The sequence below is a fragment of the Anopheles maculipalpis genome, chromosome 3RL (genome assembly GCF_943734695.1).
Source record: "Anopheles maculipalpis chromosome 3RL, idAnoMacuDA_375_x, whole genome shotgun sequence".
Lineage (NCBI taxonomy): Eukaryota > Metazoa > Arthropoda > Insecta > Diptera > Culicidae > Anopheles > Anopheles maculipalpis.
The window spans coordinates 23,883,353-23,903,447 of NC_064872.1; the positions used below are offsets into that span (position 1 = coordinate 23,883,353).

General features: G+C 43.2%; 3 protein-coding genes across 3 annotated transcripts in view; 2 read left to right on the forward strand and 1 right to left on the reverse strand.

Moving 5' to 3' along the window:
- The window catches only part of LOC126564100 (eukaryotic translation elongation factor 2), a 398,467-nt gene that overhangs the window by 111,872 nt on the left and 266,500 nt on the right, over positions 1 to 20,095 (reverse strand). The window lies entirely within an intron of this gene.
- LOC126564395 (ATP-binding cassette sub-family G member 1-like) overlaps positions 1 to 20,095 on the forward strand; it is a 440,656-nt gene that overhangs the window by 57,453 nt on the left and 363,108 nt on the right. The gene's annotated exons all lie outside the window — the stretch shown is intronic.
- Positions 9,556 to 20,095, forward strand: part of LOC126564357 (probable G-protein coupled receptor Mth-like 1) — a 159,201-nt gene continuing 148,661 nt past the window's right edge. The window contains exons 1-2 of the mRNA XM_050221379.1: positions 9,556 to 10,419; positions 11,649 to 11,865. Coding sequence (XP_050077336.1) covers positions 9,595 to 10,419; positions 11,649 to 11,865 — 1,042 coding nt within the window. The 5' untranslated portion in view covers positions 9,556 to 9,594. The remainder of the gene's footprint in view (positions 10,420 to 11,648; positions 11,866 to 20,095) is intronic.

Sequence of the window (20,095 nt, forward strand, 5' to 3'; positions counted from 1 at the left end):
CGGGGTCGTTTAGTACTTGTTGATGTTATTCTTCCGGAAGCACACCACAATGCCGTAAAGTAAACTCATCAGGAAGCTAAACCAAAAACTTCATAACTAAATCAATAAAATATTATGATCTCTTCATTCTTGGAGGAGCGTTTACAATCGTCCATTCTCGTTCAAACTGTGAGGGTGAGAAACTGGGACAACATAAATGGTTTTCGGTTTCATAAATCTTCAACACAACGCGGTGAACGTGACATCACAGTCTTGGTGGTAGATGCTACCGGTGCACTGTCTTCTTCACCATCCATTATGACCGAGAATTAGGGATTACAGAAGATATGTTTGCCTCTTCCCCGAGAAGGAACGTGGCACGTGCCGCGACATTATGACGACACTGCGGTTCAACTGTGGCGACTCTCGGTCTCGTACCGTGCGTTTTAAGAAAATATGTTTCTGGTGCTAATGTATCTTTAAGTTCTAAGAAAACTGTTGTCCATCGCGTTTGATTGATAGATTGTTAGTGGTAAGCTTCATAGGAACACGGCAAACGTAGCTTGACTTATAACAATCAATCAATGCTGGAAGTGTCAGTTTATGAAGATGGAGTCGGGAAGGATCGCTACAAAATTGAATCATTTCTTTCAATGCAGCTTTTGATGTTTTTGGAATAAATTTTGATCAAAGAAAGCTTAGAATTATATTCAAATCTTTGGTGTTTAGTATACCTAGTTTTGAAATTTAACAGCTGACGTGAAGTGTTTCTTCCTCACTTTCTTAGTAAAGATCTCAATCAATTAAGAATGAATGTTGTACGTAGGAGTAGCCAACACATAAACAAACATGCCTGAAGACTCCGTCGGACAATAAAAGAACACCTCGATGGAAACATCGGCCCTGGAATGATATTTCCCTGAAAACCCATATCATAACAAGCACACCGGGCGATAGATCTAATTTAAGAACACTTGTTCTACCCGGCACGAGAACCTGGATGCGAAAACGGAAGGAAAACATCGTTTTCCGCATTCTTGTGTGATGAGCGTGTTGAACGGAACTGGCGATTTGTTTACCAAAATTTAGATGCTTACCGGGTGTGCGTGTTTTCACCTGTTTCCGACTTCTAATTCCATTTATTTACTTACATTCTACTAAAAGGCGCTTGTTGAAGTTAATCCCATTTTGAACAAAACCACCGACCACTTGCACAAATCCATTCTTCTACACCCAAAACCCATCCACACGCAATCACTGTTAACGAGCCGTCCTGGGAGACGGACGAACCGAAACTGACAGCACGCGAGAGGATAGATACGATGAGATGCTGCCCGTGTTGCCTACCTTTCAGGCGCGCGCGTACTCCCTAGCATGGAGCTATGAATGAAACGCGTACGTTGCGTCGTTACCATGGCAACCGTACCGGGTGAGCATGGCCGGATGAGATGAAGGGCACAGCGAGAGCGGATTGCGGAGGGCGTTTTTTAACGTCCCTGAGGTTTCGCACGGTTTACTGTTCCCATTGTTGGTTCTTGCGTGCCAGATTCGGAGGGTCGCCGACTCACTTTCCCGTGCACCGAGCGAGTGGTACTTTGATGTGTAGAATTATTTTATTACCATCCCAGCAACCCAGCTGCTGTAACGCCTAGATTCCAGGACCTCCCGGCACCTTCCCAATGTTATCTTGCCGCTTATCGTTTGCCCTCCCCAAGGGTGTGGCGGCTGCGTAAACGAGAATCGGTTTGGACAGTTGTGTTCTGTTGTTTTTCGAAGGGGAGCTAGGGCACGATAAGGACGACACAGGCCGAGAGTTGGGCCAGAGGTTTGCAAACAATGATGCCACAAAAACAAAGTTTGACGGTCGAACCTGGCGCACTCGGCAGAGGTTATAGGTTGTTGCACTCGACGAACAAATGAGCCGCAAGCGATGCACTTCAGAGTTGGAATGCAGTCTCGGCTAGGGTGAGCTGGTACGATACGATACACGTTACGCAGCGCCAGGACAGTTCCGGTCGGTCGATTGAATGTGTAATTGAGTTACCTCTTTGGAAAGTGAATTTCATCAACCGATGGCGTGATTGTGCGTTAACTACCGGCTAGAACGCTGGGACCTTTTTATTCTGTTCTCTGCTGATAAAAAGTAGGGGAGAGACCAATTTGAATCGATACTTGAGCGTGTTGATTGTATGGTGCACAGTGAGAGCTTGAAGCATATTGTGTCTGTGCATCGCAACAAAGCACTACAACTCGTCTGGAGTGGATACGGAGGGAACATTTTCCATTTGTCACCGGTGTAATCGTACGCCTTCCACAGCATGGGCGGAGAATTCATTACCGAATATGAATTATTTGTCCTGGGAAGGAAAAAAAAAGGAGGGCAGGGACTTGTTGAGGTGTGCAACGAGAAAACTACCGATAAACACGTTGCGCCTGTTTACCGTACGCTCGTAAACAACGATGGAAATGAAGGGAAAATTCCTTGTACGCAATCATCATCTAACCGGGAAGAAAGTTCTTGTGGACGAACCGAGAGCCAACTGATTTGTAATTAACTTTATAGCGATAATGTAAACCGTTCCGGCGTCAGCTTGCATTAATGAGTATGCGTACGTATGGTGTGTTTTGAAGGAGGAAAGAGTTTAAGGGAGTGGTGGGGTGGTATGGGGAAGGACCTTGTGAGGGAGTTGTTGAGGTATGGCAAATTAGGTTGAGCTATATGAAAGATTTACGATCAGTTTGGTTTTTGATGCAAAGCATTAAATTTGTGTTACTAATGAAGCGCGAGGAAATTGGAAAGGATTTTGTTTCAGGTAAAAGGTTCGAAAAAGGCTTCTCTCCTCTCCCTGGTGAAATTTGTTTTTCAAATTCCGAAAAAAACACCTAAATAATTTCAGTGTAGTCAAAAATGGTTGGAATAATTAGTAGAAAATATAGATAAAATTTGAATTTGAATCCCTTTTGACCTCTCACGAGCAATAGTTTCAATCTCAGGATTTTACTACGGTAAAAAAACTTCGGAGAAGAGAGTAGGCCACTCTTTAACCCACCGGGTGAAATCTGTTCGACGTAATGCGTAAAACGCCGAAAGGTATGCAAAGTGCAGCACATGTTACCAAGAATACATAGTGTGCTATCAGCTTGGTCAAAAATGGTTGGCACACTTAGTGCTTCTTTTTGGCTTAACGACCTTTTAAGGTTACACCGGTCATCGAATGACTTACTAGACTTCCCGGTACCAAGTAGTTGGATAGTGAGTCCTCACTACGGGGGAACAGTCCGGATGGGATTTGAATCCCGGTGCTGCAGTTTTAAGACCGGCGCTATAAATTTTTCTCTGCTGGTCTTTTCGAGTCCTTTACCATATTTTTTGCTTATTTATCCAATCAATTTGACCAGACTCAAATTATTTTGTGGATGGTGGCTTTGCATCCTTTTGGGTGTTTTGCACATAGCTTCGAACAAATTTCTTTAAAGATGGGTGTGGAGGAGAGGGTATGCTTCTCGAGTCATTCACCTAGTAAATTATTTCAAATTCACAGAAATTCAGTACAGTTTACAATGAGGGGTAAATAAGCAACGGTTGTCTACTTGAAACGTTACATTTTCATGATGCGTTATGCTGTTGTATGCAACGCCACCAACCTAGCACGCAAGCACATGTATGAAAGTTATGCTGCCGAATCTGAAGGCAGAGAGGGTGATTGTATGACACCGAACTAAGTATAACAGTATGTGTCCTACCAATTCAAATTTAGATCTAGAATTTAGATTTAGAATATGCGCGCTTTTATACTCGAAATATTAAAAATAGTTTGAAAATGCTGTTGACCTTGAACAAATTAAATGAATTTGCAATGAAAAATAAAACATTCAACGTGTTTTGAATGTAACCCGAAAATTGTTCAGTTTTAAAAACCAATTCATTCATAAATTCAATTCTTTATTTTATTTGAAGAAAAAAATATGAGTGTATTTCAAATGTTGTTTTACTTAATAAAAAATGAAATATAAAATGCTAAATACACATCAAACAACATAATCCACAAAACAAAACAAAAAACCGCGGTTCGGTTCACAAGGCGAAGATGGGATTGTACGCACACGACTAAAGCTCTGTGGTAAACAAACTGTTTCTGACACATGCCGGCAAACTGTGGACGCTCGATGTGTGCGTGCCGGAGCATAGTTCCGATGTAAACCGATGTTGTATGTTGTCGCTTTCGGAAGGCATTAAGGGAAACAGCATTGCATTTCCCTGTCGTTTGATTATTTAAAGTTTAGATATTTTTTTTATTTTAAGTTTTTTTTTCATTTAAATACAACTTCCTTTGTGGCAAATAAATTTATTCAATTTTTTAACAGGTTTTTTTTCTTGTTTTTCTTTAAACCAGATTTTTTTCACACCAATTGAACTCCTAGAACTCCATTAAAAAACATATGTAAATAATGAATTTTTTTAGTATTTTTCTATATAGTTGTTTTATTTTCTAAACAAAAATTGTATAATTAATTATATTACTGCTAGAATTAAAAAAAAAACAAAACAAAACAATTTATGCTCTGCTATGCTATTTCCCTCAAACTCCATTCGCATACTCCAACGCGTTTGCTTCGGGTTTTCATCGGAATTATGCTACCGGCACCAGTGCACACACACCACTAACGCCCACAGCTTGCCGGCAAGTGTCAAAAACGGTTTGTTTACCACATTTCTTTGCCGGTGTGCGTGTGCTTTAAATCGAACCCCTTCTCTTTCTGTCTCACGCACACACACTCGCGAGCGAGCAAACCGAACCGGGTACGCTGTTCGCTGTGCGTGCGTTTCAACGTTAGTCGCTTTCTTATTTTTCAAGCGTTCGCACACGGCTGAACGGGGTTGTCGCTGTGCGTCGTCGTTTCGCGTAATTTATTTCCTTTCGCAACGCAGCGGAAAGATTTCGCGCGCGGTTCCGGTGAAATGCGTTGCATGTGGTGTTAGTTTTTGTGCGGAAAGGCAACAAGAGGAAAAAGAGAAAACTTAGCCCAGTGCAGTTGTTTTGTGGTGTGTGGCATTGTGAAGTCATTTTTGTTTGTTGGTGGCTGCAGAAAGCATATCTGCAGATTCCCCCGGTGACCAGGCGGTGAAGGAAGCCTGCCCAGAAGGTGCGTGTGTTTGTTTCGTTTGATGGTGCGGTTTTTTTTCTGCCAATTCGGCGCAAAATGGTGCTTCGTCACACTTTCACTAGCAGTTAGAAAAAAACAAGCGTGAAGATATTTTTAATGTGCATGACATAAAGTTTCGCTCCAAAAAAGCACGAAATGGTGGCTTTCTTGTTCATAATGCGTTGTTAGATTGTTTGCTTGGAACAAAAGATCTAGCATGCGGGAGTACAAATCGGTTGACCCGGCAACACTGGGAAAGTGTTGCGTAGTGTGCGTAACGTGTGCGTGACGGAGACCAGCTGCACACCTGTAGCGATAGGGGAGATGCATATTGCGAAGGATTCTGTGTGGCGAGAGTGAGATGGCACGCTCTTGAACTATTGTTGGGCGCGATCATCAGTCCTGTGGGTTCTGTGTTCTTCGCTCGGAAAAGGGAATGGGTCAATCCTGTGGGAAAGGTATTCACCTCACCTACCCTTTCCGATTGGTGGCCCCTGCTTTGCCCTTCGAGTGGGGTTGTTCTTTTGTTTTTATTCTTTTCTGTGTGTGTCTCTCGTTCTTGTTCTTAATGTTCCTTCGTACAAACCGATTGTTCTTTGAGACGCATGTTAATCTCCGCTCCTTCCTCCCTCATCCCCATGCCCCACGAACAAACGTCATTGGTTCGATGTTGATGAGTGAGCAAGATAATGCTCTTGTGTCTGCGTGTGTGGCTTAGTGCAGGACGCGATGGCTTAACAGAACGGGTTGAAAATAGCGCAAGATGAAGAAATCTAGTTGTGGCCGAGACGCGCGTGTAAAAGATCGCATTACTCATCCGTAGCAGAATCATGAAGAAATGGATCTCGATCTCAATCCTGTCTTGAAGAATGCGTACCACACGCCTACAGGTGTGTGTGTGTGCGGATGATCAGGGTTTTAGAACAATGTAAGGGCCAGACAGGCGAAAGCAATCAAGCAGGGAGACGATGATGTTACAAATTTTTGGCTGAATAATTAGATTCGATTTCGTTCCACTTCATAAAACACTCTCGTGATGATGATGATGATGGGTAAATTAGTCATCAGGAATGGGATCAGCCAATCGGCACACTCACACACTACCGATTATAATGATCTTTGCCATGAAATTACGCAACCTAAAGAATCAACCTCGATCGAACGATGGACTGTTCTTGTTGTGTTGTGTGTGAGCGGCAGGCGCTTGAATGGCGCGAGTCTTCTTCACGGTCCAGCGCGATAGTGATAAGACTGATTCGCTAAACCTCACACGCATTTGTGCGTGCGTCTGTGTATGTGTGCGTTTGAAACGCACTCGCAGATGACAGTTTGCATTATTAATTAGTGTGTTGGTAGTACACGGCACAGAAGACCCAAGCTTGGCGTCCTTAGTTCCCACACACATTTTGCCGAGCAGGTTTGAACCTGTTTCGATGACGTGCGCCATACAGCAGCAGTAGTAGTAGTTCGGTACGATCGACTGTTTCGGTTAAGGTACGGTGGCTCGTCTTATCAAAAAACCGGTTTTACCCACCCCACGGGTTTGACGTTTTTGATCGTTGGGAACCTGAACGGTGATTCGATCCGATTTAATGATCGCTAACGATCGCTCATCCTATACCCCTTGCTATACCATGCTTGGTGTGATTGCGTCGCCATGATCGTCTTTTTGTGTTCTATCTCTCTCTCTCTCTCTCTCTCTCACTCTCTCTCTCTCGCTTTATCATACCGAGATGCCGGCCGGTCGGATTGTTCTTAAGATATTCTCCACTTCCCTGCCATCGAAGGTTTATCGACGAAATTGGTTTCTTCACGTTTATTGCCTCCTAATGGACGAGACGTGCTGGGGGAAAGATCATAATTACATACCTTCTTCGAGACGTTTTGTAGGTTTTTTCCCTGGCTCTTGGTAGTGGTTGCTGTGTATGTGGTTATTATGAGTCCCTTTTTCCCGATCGACTCGTGTTATTCTTTGGTCAATGTTTGTCAAAGCTTAATGTACGTTAAACACTGTGTTTGAAGTTGGGTGATAAAGTAAACATCCTTATCACGTGTCGAGTCGGAAAACGAAAGGTATCCTTGCATGGTAAGCTTTAATTGTGTGCCTCAATTTGTGTAAGCATTATTTGGACACAGCGCTATAATTTGGACATCAAATCTGGAGCCAAGAGCCACTGAGTTTGTGCCCAGAGTCAAAAGCTACAGTATGGAGAATATTTTAGTGTATTCTAGGTTTGAAGTTGTTTTTTCTTGAGGTATGTTGTTTACCTTGGAGCTATTCGCCGGTCTTGTGGTAGTTGATCTTTCATCTGCTCTATCGTCGTATATGCAGGACAAACTCTCGTCGTATATGCAGGACAAAGCCAGAAAATGCAATGCCAGACCTATCAAGGGATTTTTTACGACAGAATAAAAGTTTTCGCAAAGACACTTGATATAGTTTTTCTCAGTATAACATTAAGTTCTGTCAGAGAAATACTGTTTTTATAGACTTTTTTGTCTCTAGTAGTGCCGAAACGTATAAAGCTATAGTGGCTTGAAATATTCAACATTTCTGTTAGCTATCTGTAGCTCTGATAAGGCCCGGAATCTAATGCGACAGCGGCGCCGATCTTACCACAAGAACGGGTGTCAAATACCGTCTGCACCGTTTCGTCGTACACAGTACTGACTATCCAGATATATGCAACTTCAGTCAAAGAAGCCATAAATGTTATTCCCAAGATCTCTCGAGGTTCTAAAATTAATTTTAGAACCTTAAAATTAAAAAAAGAGTTTATTTACAACAAGACTCCTGCTTTTGTAGACATTCTAGGACTTTAATATTTTAAAGCTCAGAATATGCGAGATTTTGGTCCGAAATGGGTGCATTTTCATGTGGAAATGTTTGTCCTGAGCCTGCAATGTCTAGTGATTGGAGATACTGGTGACTGGAATGATTCATTGAAGTTAAAGTCCAAACCGGTTGTGCTGTTGAAAATTATTCCTAAATGACCTATTAAGAGTTCCTCCTTGATCCTATGCGGGGTGGAGGTGGGATCATCATCATCATCTTAATAATGTGATCACCTTGGAAAACTTATACCGGAAATCCAACCTCTCAATACTTTGATTTAGATCATTTAGATCACCCCGAGACGTTCCTGCTTGGCCTCTTGTGTGAAGAATCAATGTTATAGAGCATTTGACACACAACAATGCAGTAAAATTGTGATTGTCATGAATTCTCTTGTTCTAAGTAAATAGTTTCATATGGATCTAACATTGGATGAAGATCTCCTAACACACCATCCCATCATTTACAGCCGGATTATCTCCACATTCTGAATCAATGCTCGACACGACCGATGCACATCATGCGCTCGCTGCGCTGACTTCAAACCTAACTTTTGTGGTGCATTTGTGCAGTTGCATATCTGCAACGCATTTCGTGCACCGGCCTGTGTGCTAATTACAAAGAGATGCACACAAAACGGATGCCTTCACACACATCGAAGGGAGAGAGCGCGTTGAGGTTGTCGCGGTCTGTGATGTCGCGGAACACGCGTACGTGCACTCGCCACATTGCCGCCATTCGGTGCGGATCGCAAAATCATCGCAATGGCAGCAGACGCGTGCTAGATATACGTGCGTTGTGTGGGGTTTTTGAATTTGTGTGTGACAGGGGAGGGAGAGGCACTGCTGACTAGTCAGAGAACTCTCGGTACTGAGCTCCACTCGCGTAGAAGTCAAGAAAGCGTGCCAATGGTTGGATTAGACAAACTTGTAACATTTTTCTTTTACTATTTCTTTTTCAGGGGAATTCCTTCTCAACAACAATCGCCACCATTGCCGCCACCGTCGATTGTCTAGCTTGCTGATGGTGCCTAAGTACATCGCGACTATTCGCCAGACATAAGAGGCGCGCTTTGCACTGTGACTCACACATATAGGCTGTGAGGAAAGTGGGTGGGGAAAACTCGCGCGAAAAACGGGTGCACGGTGAAAAGTGTAGCATAGCAGGAATGTTGAAGTCGATCGCCGAGCCGCAAGTCGAGATCACGCAGGCCACAGTAGAAGCAACAGCAGTGTAAAATCCCAAGAGAGCTCAGAAGCAATAATAAGAAAAAGAGGAAAAGTGGAATTGTGTGGCTTATGATGATGATCTATTATAGTGTATGTGTGCGAGTCGCGTGTTTTTGTATTGTCGCGATTCATCCGGTTATTCCCGTCGGTCTGTGTCACGTGAGTAGAATGTGAAGTGAAAAGCCTTGCGGAGTGTGTAAGCGTGCTCGAAGGAAAAAAAAGAAATAAATATAAAAGATAACAAAAAAAGCGAAGATCATCAACTCTACCACCTTCGTAGGGTTTGTGCAGTGTTTTGTGATATTGTGTGATTCTTTCGTAGGAGTACGCCACCGGAAAAGCCGAGTGGCACAGACGAAACTAGGGCTCGCGTCACAGCAACAGAAAAACAAGCCTTGACCAAAAATGAGCAGCCTACTTTCGTTGGTCGCGTTCGGGTTGGTCCTGCTGGCCGTACCCGGACTTGCCGGTACGCGTCCGCAAGAGGTTCGCATCAACAAATGCTGCCGGTTGGGCGAGTACTACAACGTGGCGGAAAGGTTATGTGTGGCGGGCGGTATCGCTAAATGGGTCCCGCGCATCTTCCTACCGGCGAAGGGACAGCTGTACAAGGATCTGGGATCGGCTCCACCGTTCATGAAGTTTACCGAACAACAGCAACCGGAAACATGCCCCCGACCGAACGTGTATGACGTAGATCTGGTTACGCTGATGGGCAATGGATCGCTGTTTTTGAACCAGAAGCATGTGCTGGTCCCGGTGCCGGATTACTGCATTGATGAGAAGGTTGCACTGGTATGTCCGGAGCGTCCGACCGACTTTTTGGGTGCGGGAACCGATGGCAGTAATGGCGGTCAGATGGATTCGCTGCAAGCGCCCGAGAAGACGAGCATTGTGCTGCGGTGTTGTGGATCTAATTTTGCCTACGACAGAGGTAACCGAACGTGCTCGAAGTTACCACGGGGTCATGAGCTGTTCGATTCGAAGATCGTACACTCTCCGTATGTGGAGCTGAGCTACGGATTTCCGGCCTGCAAGGAGCATGCGATTGCGGGGGCATTTGAAGAATCGCGGCTTCAGGAACAGACTGGTTCGGTAACGACCGATTCTGGGAAGATCTTCGCATCCGGGGAGTTCTGTCTGGAGCATGTCCGGGACGATGATCGGACGGTGTACGTTTTCACCTGCTCCGAACACTTCCAGCCGGCCTCGGTACCCATCGCTAAGCAGGTAAGAACGGGAATCGATGCATTGAACTAACGTGCCAGAAAATCAATTCCTATTTCCAACACATTCTCCCTAATGCGTCAAGACTACGAAAGGGGAGGGTGTTTAATTTTCCACATCATCACCACTATCCCCCGGGCGAAAACGTCACCTTCTAGCATTCGTCCCCTTGTTCAACGCTTATCAAAACTGGAATCAAGTGGCCTTATGATACCCATCTCGTCTGTGGAATGATTTCCCTACAGTGTAAAAGCGCAGAAATCGATAGGATAAAACTTGCCTGGTTGAATGAGTTGGCAATTGTTCGCAGGCAAACTCTCCTCCACCCGACGATGATGGTGATGATGATTTTAATAACATTCGCAATATTGTTTTCGAGTTTTTATTTCCTCCCATCCGACTCCCGCTGGGAAATATCGTTGATGAGAATGCAATAAATGACGATATTCGGTGGTGTTGGGTGTTTCGGGCGAACTTGGGACGCACAACAGCGAGTTGCTGTGCAAACAAGAATTGTGAAAAGTAAATGAAACTTTTTAAAAGGAAATTAGTTTTCACAATGCTTGAAAAATGTTTCATTATTTTGAAGTTATGCATTTATTTCGCTTTGAAACACTGAAATACTTGAGGTTTCATTTAGGTAATAGGAATTCTATGGGATAATACTAGTAGAAAGAAACAAAATCAAATCTAACGCCATACCCTGGTTGTAGCGCATCACAGAATCAGTGTTACAAAAGCGTTACAATGCGTTACAGTCCAGATTTAAAACATTTTTGTTTCTCGTGTGTTGAGATTTTCGAAGCTTTTGCCCACAATTAATTATTTCTAGTGTAAATGTTTAGTAAATTCTACTTCTTGAATGATTTCAAAGCATGAAAAGCTTGTCTATATTAAAAAAATGGATCATAATAGTTTTAAAAATTTTAATTAGTAAAAAAACAACTAAATTTACTTCGAAAATGAGCCACACCTCCTAAGAGCCACAAAAACTCAGAACCGTTTATCCGGATAGCAGAATTTAAACATTCCACTGGGCCTCTCGCCCTCTGCAAACATCAAAATCCGTATCGTTTTAAACGGCTTCAACCATTTAATCACAATCAGCGTACCATAATCGTTAAGGAACGTACTAAAAAGCAACTACACTTTTCATCACAGCGCTCAACCATCCGATGATTGAGATCGTTAATACAATCTTTACTCACTCTTTGCCCTTATGCTCCACACAGGACAGCCGCCTGGTACTGTACTCTGCCGGTCTGCTCATCTCGACCATCTTTCTGGCGGCCACACTGGCCACCGGTCTGCTGGTACCGTCGCAACATCACGTGCTTCATTGGCGCTGCCAAACGCACTACGTTGCCTGTCTGCTGGTGGGCGATCTGCTGCTTGCCATCACTCAACTATCCGGCAACTCCATCACCGGTCCAGCGTGTACGACAATAGGTAAGTGACGGGGAAGGAAAGAGTTGTAGAGGGGTCAAAATTATGCAATTATGCAAGCGATAGGCTTCCCGGCTTCGTCGTCCGTTCGGGGCCTGCGTGTGCAATTGTCCCAAGAATGGTAACGATTGTTTTACTATCAGGGTGCCGAGGTGCTGCTCTACCAGTGAGCAGTAGAAGAAGAAGCACCACCATTTATGAGGGAGAAGGTTATCTATAATTAAGATCTTATTATGTGTTTTTCGCCTGCTTGGCAATGTTTATTGGAGCTTAGGAGCGAAACGTTTCCGTATTTGCTCAGAAACCTCACGGGATGTAGGCGTATCGAGAACGGGTAGATTTTGGGAAATGTCCACTTTCACGGGTTCTGCAAGGCATGCAAGCGCAACCTGACAGGCAAGTGTTGATAATTTATGATTTAAAGAAGCACTCAAAGCGTCTCTTATCAACGTTTTATGGAAGGAAAATGGTACGACAACAAGGATGATGATCATGGCGATGATTATGAGAGGTAGAGTCCCAAGTACACGGTGTCGTTATCAGGAAAACACGTGTCCGCGAATACACCAAATCCGTGAAGACATGTAGCACCAATTTCGCATTCTAAAACAGGAACGAATGGGATGGGCCTTTTTTTTCGCTGTTCAATGCGAGGTTAGACTAATAAATGTTTCCATGTGCATCAGAAGAGTCCGACAGAAGAGATCCACTACTGTTGGTCAGCTGCAATGGCGTGGCGGTTGTAAAATGGCACAATTTATGCCCCCAACGCTCCATCCATGGCGTACTTTTCGGAAATGGTCAAATATTTAGCACAATTCAACCCGTTTGCTTACCCCGCTTCATGACCATGCGAGTGAACTCTGTTCATAAATTATAGATCCTCTGCTGATAGGATTATGCCGCAAGGAGACCTCAACTCGCAGCTCGAGAGGTAGGTACGAGGCTCCGATACGCACGTAACGTTCTAGTTTTTGGAGATATATTTGGGAAATTTCTTTCCTAAACCTTTCAACTCATCCCCCCAATACCCCGGGGCATCTCGTCCAACTTTGGGAGCAAGAGGATGGAATTTGGATGGATTTATGGTACGTTGTCGGCTAGTAGAGGTTGGATTTTGGTGGTGAGATTTGCACCCCCCAAGTGGCGAACTTACCGAGTAACGAATGCTCGGAATGCTCGTACAGCATTCAGGGCGCACGTGCTACAATCAAGCAAAGCACAAATGGATAACACCAAACCGGAAGGGAGAATGTTTGACATTTATTGTACTGTTTCTGTGATTCACTAGTGACAAATGTCTAGAAGGAACCTTACCTTTGCAGTCCGGGAAAGCGATGATATTAACTGGCACAAAAGTTTCAGTTAAAATATTTATATTATCTTCTACAAATTCTCCCTCTTTTGACTTACTGCCTTCGACGCAGATGAAATCGATCCTGGTGTTTGTGTTTCATTTGAATGACAAAGTAACGCCAACCATCCATCTGATTCGTTCCGATTTATCCATCCATTGCATCCGACCGGTGAAGATTTATTGAACTTTTTATTGCACACTGCAGTACGTTGACTAGCCTTCGTCGTCGTGTCGTGATGGTTAGTTAAGTCTCCCAGATGGTCTGGGTGTGACTTGGTAAGCTGAAGGTATAAATTGAATGGGAAAGAAAATACATCCCTCACCCCTGGAACGTTCTCGCTCAGCCGAGGGTTGAAGTTAGTCAGTAAAGTTTGCAAATTCAAGGATTTTCGGGAAGGGCTCTAAGAGCTCTCTCCCTTTTCTATTCCTATTTCCTGCTCGGTTGCGGTACTCCTTACTACGATTAAATGTTGTTGCTGGCTTGATTGTACCACATCCTCTAGCAGAACAAACTTACCTCCCCCCAAGCTATGCTGCCATCGCTTCGGGGTTCTCCGTCTACCGGAGATGCCTTTTTCGTTGCAGTTCGAATTTCAATTTTCAGCAGCCCTGTGTAAAGGGAAACAACATCTCTCTGGCAGGCTGGTTGGCGCATCGAGTTCCGGTTGAGCCGTCCGTTACCGAACTGATGTAATCTAAATCACTGCAATCATTTTACCGGATCATCTTCTCAACCGTCAGCGTAATGCCAGAAACATTGGGCGAGTGTTCCCACTGCCTTACGATTTAGCAATGGAGCTTTCGGTCGGAAACGAATGACAAAAATGGTGATGGTTGTGGACTCTGTGGGTCCTGTGGGCAGCAAATAAACTTCAGCTTATTCACAGCTGATGGAACCGGAAAGGATGACGCTTTAAACGAGGTAGGATAGGGAGCTAGATCATAAATTGAAATCTAAAATTTATGCTCCTTTTCTGTTACGGATTTTGTGTAGAAGAAATGGTTTAAGACTAGGTGAGTAGGCAGAGAGATTGCATGTCCAGGAAATTACTAGTGGAAATTGGAGCTTATTTGAGTGTTTTTGGGAGAGTGGTATCCCTCGGCGCATTTCCGCATTAAATATTAGCATGGATAAGTACAAACGTGTGGAGGACTTATATTACATTACTTTAAATGCTTTCATCATCATTTGAATGGTACTATGTAAATGAATGATGCTGTTTATCTGTCACAATGGAGCAGGGGAGAGTCCTCAATTGGTTCGGTGTCACCGTCAGGGCCAAAAATCCATTCAGCAATAAAATTAATCTGCCACATTTGCGCTGGAAAAATCGACCATTGGTCATCATCCCCTACGTGCGAAGAGGGACTCGTGTTAAGGGAGAGTGTTTAAATGCCTAAATGAAATTAATTTCAGGGGATGTCCAGCGATTAGCTGAGTGTATTTTGGGGGAGAACTGGAAGGTTGAGTTCATGGGACATTTGTACTTGTTGGAGGTGTGGTGACCATCAGAGGAGGACACACTTTTATTATGGTGATTGATACTACAGGGATATGAGATCCTTTTTAGAATTTGTTTACAACACAACATGCAAGAATTAAAAGTAATTTTAGTAGCATGTTATGTATTACAAAATGCGTAAAAATTGAGGGAAGTCTCGAGAACTGGGAATATACGAAATTATTAGAACTTTATGCTATTGTATGGACATAACTCCTCCATCATCTATCAAGGACTTTTCCAAGCAAAAGTAACTTATAATCAAATTACAAGTGTACGGCTCGTAACCAACAACACACATACACTCGATCAATATTTATCTTGACGGTGTTTTCTCTACCTCATCAACGCCATCCTTCTACGGGAGACGTGCTAAAACTTACTCTTATTGTGAGCTGCTACGCCTTGTACGCCGACTACTTCCGTCTATTGATATATTTTATTAGAACGCACTCTCTTACCTAGCACCGATAGAGCGGTCTCCGAGCACTCGATAATTTCCAAGTTCAATACTATCTTGCCACAGAGCCCCCCGAACCGTTGTCCCTTGCCGACTAGAATATATTCTCTACTTCCCGAGTGACTCGACCTCACCTCGACGCAAACCATTAAAAGCACGTGTCATCGCCGGAAATCAAGTAGTCCACAGTGTTATACCTCTGCTTCCTGAGCCGGCCTTTTGTTGTTGGCGAAATTGGTTGTTTGCTTTACGATCGTGAACCTCGCTACCAAAGGATGATGGAGGATGGGTGTAATAATAATACTCTTCTCTGGGCCGTTCACTATTTCGGTGTGATATTGGGGTTGCCTGCGGGTGAAGAGAGTGAACATCCTTCCGTCAAGGCAACAGCCGCAGTCCTTAAGTCAAACGTCCGCTTACAAGCCTCCCCATACTCGGGACGCATCTCGAAGGACCACCGCCGCAACCATTGGTCACTGATAACAATAAACCACCACGGAGAACCGCCAAGAAAAAGGGGAGGGAGTAATAATAGTAGCAATCAAACTTCGGTATAATTACCGAAAGTTGTCGTAGCCAGCCATTTCGTCCCGGGGTTTGCCGTCCGAGATAAGAGAGAGAAATTATTGGTTGGATGTACTCGAACGTTGCCTGGCGCCAAGATGCCGAAGGACTTTCATGTGTCTTGCCCGGGTTCGCTTCCGGGAGTTTTGCGGTTTCATCCCCCTTAACGAACGTACGCACAGAAGACAAACACACGCGCGGGCAAGGACAGTGGCGAAAAGCCGCAAACCACATTCTGCGGTAAAATCTGGCAATGATGGACGACAATGAGATGTGTGTCCTGCAGATCCTCACTAAACCAGAACCAGGAGCTTATGCAGTAGCTGAGGGTAGTGTGGTAGCTATTTGTTTGTTGCTGGCAGGTTCAGCATGCAGCAATTTGTGCTCCGTGTGTGTATTAGAGAGAACCAATAGAAAGACTAATCGCTTACTCTCGCCTGGACCAATCTGAGTCTGAGCGTGCGGGTGTCGTGAGAAGCGGGACATAAATAACGTATTATTACCGATACCCTACCGTTCATGGTGGACGTCCGTGAAAATCGGCCGCCTCCTTCCAACCTGGGCAACAACGGCATCAAAATCGACAGGAAAAGGAGAAAAAAAATCTTTGATAAATAAATTGATTTTAGGGTCTTTTTGTTCCGGTTTACACTGTCGAGAGTGCACTTGGCATCCCTGCTCGGGATGGTTGGGAAGCTATTTCCATTAGATCCTAGCCATTTTTTTGCCTAAACCGTTCGCACTATTGAAAAGGATTGACCACACACTCCGGCCTTTCGATTCGATGCATTAGGTTTAGTGAAGCGCAAAAGAAAGGCCGTCCGGAAAAATGCTTGCCCTTTTATAGTTGGGGAATAAGGACGCGCCAATGGTTTGAACTGCGATGGACACTCTAGATGGATTAACGGATCCGATGGCCAATAGGAAGAAAAAAAAAGCTGGTAAACCATTCTGTTTCTGACGGTTCTGAGGCTTTTTTTGTTGGTGAAATCGAAATTTGTCGGTCCTTTTTCGACGGCTGGGAAGAGGAAATTGAAAATAGCTGCCCAGCATTGGGATTTTTAATGGAAAACCATCTACCAGTAAAGCCAGCTAGGGTTTTGCCCGCAACCGCTACACGAAAGAGCCCCCGTTTTTGCGCCCTCTAAGATTACCCGAAACTGATGAAGTAACGGATGGTTTGCATTGATGGAATGCACGGTGCGGAATGCTCTTTCCGTACACTAAACCCAGGGAAACGGGAAATCGAAAAGAAAAAAAAATGTAATACAAAAATGCAAATATGGTTTAGTATTCGTTTGATTGTGAAAAAAAGGTATAGAGGAAGAAACATGAAGGGAAGAAAATCACAAACACACCCTCGGGGTTAAACGGTAGCGTTTTTCACTGCGGGGGGCCTTGTATTTTTATGTGAAAAATATTCATGGGCAGTGATTTTCCTTTTGATATTCATAATCTGTTGCTTTCCTGGTTTCCATTCCATCAGGGGTTTTTTGGCTGTCAAAAACAGGCGGTTCGTGTTTCTGCTAGTTGAGCTCTATGATTACGAAGAACAAATCTGTCAAAAAGGATTGTTTACTTGTCAGATTGTAGTAATTGAGAAATGGCGGCGGTTTCACTTCCTCTGAAGAAGTTTTTTGTTTGTTTTTTGAGACTTGTTTTTTGCAGTTTTAGTTTATCTTGATTGAAGATCCGTTTTGTGGAAATTTTTCGTGTTTTATTTTGTGGATTGTAGTAAACAAGGAAAATAGAACGTCTGAAAATTTTTAAAGTTCAGAATAAAATGCAGAAATAGCAAGCAGTAAAGAATATGTTAAATAACTGAAAATAGAGCAATCCAAAAACCTAAAGAGGGGGCGTGACGCAGAAAAAATGCAAAATGTTAACCTTATAATAATTTTTGCAAGCATTTTTTACGTATCTACAGTGTTGGACAAAACTATAGAATAACCAAAAAAATCTTTTTTTAGAATAAAACCAGTTTACAACCGCTAATGTGTAATTTGTCAGATATGCAAACATTAAGAGACTGTTTTTCACAGCATTTGCTCCACTTTTGCCACTTGTGCACCACTATATTAAGTCATCGAGCTACACACTCTACGAAATCAATTCTGTCAATGTACCAATCGAAAAGTTGAAGCAAAACCTAGTAGTAGTAAATAAAATTTGGCACTTGAACAAAACAACGTTTTTAAAAACCAAGCTAGATGCTTTTATAGTTTGAAAGCTTAAGGATGTTCAATACAATTAAAAATAGAAAATATTTTCAAAATTTAAAAAAAATGATAAAAATAAATGTACGAATCATAATTTTTTCCGATTTCTTGTTTGATCATTTAAAGATTAATATGGACTTATTCTATCGTCCGTCACTGTCTACATGTTTATTATGCTCTTATGCGTAATATGTATGAGAGAACAGCAAATTTGACACATATTTTAATAGTTATGTATTTTTAAGACCTACAGTTTTTTGATTCGTTTAATATTTGTTTGTTATTTTTAGTATTATTTTTATGATTATCCAATGAAATGTTCTTACGTATGCAACGAGCTATACAAGGATGCGTGTGTGCGTTACACAAAATATTATTTAATTTTATATACCTAACATTTATTTTTGATATCCCTAAAAAACTCAAACCAAGGACGATCGGCTCATAATTAAGTTCGTCGTTTGTTTGTTTCTTTCGTTTTTTTGCTATACTTTTCGCTTCACTGTAATGAATCGTGCATTCTCATGGGACGCTCATCATAAAGAAATGTAAAGTCCCCTTCCTATCATTAACCATTACCTTCTCCCGCTCTCTGGTAATGCGCCAACCTTTGCGTTTGTGGTGCGGCACACGTTAGCAATGTTAAATTGAAGTTTTCCTTTCATTACTACCATCTGGTTGGCTTGCGTTGGTGCTGTTGAGTGCTGGTTTAAAGTAGGGGAGGTAGTTGCTATTGTAGCTTGTAGGTTGGTTTCATTAAGCACCAGAATGTGCACGGTTAGAAAGGTGATGGAGACCACGAACCTATCGGAGCCTTGTGTCATAATTTCACAATGTGCATCTATTTCGTAAGGGAGTACAGTACATTCTTTATTAGAATCCCAAGACGAATAGTCATTTATCAAGCTGTCTAGAACGAATTGCTGAGCTCTTTTTCACAAAGGCTGATATGACGGTGGGTGAGAACACTTCCTGCTCCACAATGTTGTACGACAGTAATGTATGAGAGGGGTTGCAATTTAAAATTTAAAATTAAACGCAAATCTGCCGGAACTGTGCGTCTCTGTGACGTTGGTTTGTGGTTGAAATCGAAATCGGTATTAAGAGGAACAATTTTTCCCCGGAATGCTTAGGAGATTTCTCACTCATTTTCCGATTCGGTTCGGTCGGGCTCGTCCCGGTAGGGTGACCAAAACCGGCGATCGAGAGGGATTTAGTTTAATTTTACGCTTCGGCACTGTCTACAGGGTTACGGAAAATAGAATATATATTATAGAAAAAGGTTACGGAATGATGGTTTATTCTGGCCCTGAGTTTGAGCCCTGAGTGTGGCGTATGAGGTAATAATAATTTGTGCAATGGATGCAAAATTTGCAACCTTTTGCTGAAGTATAATTTAACCAGAATAAACGAGAAAGGATGTAAAGTGGTATCGACTTTCAAACCCGTTCCCCATTCGAGCATCTCCTTTTTTGCTTCTTCCTTAGAGGAAATGCGATTTGAAGGGAGACATCTGAGGAAGGAAGAACGCCAGTTCCGCGTTCCACGATTTGTAATGGGTGTTGATTTATGGGGGAACCCACCCGAAACCTCGAATCACAAACATTCGGCGGGAAAGTTGCGTTGCGTCCTCCGAATAGAGTCGATTGTAATTTGGAAAATTTATGATCCGTTATAGTCACGGGAGCATTGGGGAGGTTAGGGAGGATTTGCCTACACGGAATCACCCAGGGAATGCAGGGAAGAATCCGCTACGCATCATCACCCACACAGACCTCCCTCCATTGCGACTATGTCCCTATGACAGACAGACTTATGACAGGCAAGGAAATGAAGGGGTTTTACATGCTTGCTTGGTTGCCAACCCTATACTCACCCGACGCAGTAATGATTGGCATTGCAATGGTCCCATGCAACATCAAAGCAGCAAAATCGTGCATTTGTTGGCGTAGCAGGTGGCAGGGTAGGGTGTGCAAATGTCACAAGACGGATTGGCGTGGTCTGACGGTACGTGTGTCATATACAACTTACCCGTACCCGTTTGGAGGTAATGAAGGGCTACGGGTACATTGCGAAGGGAATCGTGTTCGTTTTTGTCATACATTTCCTCTGGGCGAAAGCGTTTTCTTGC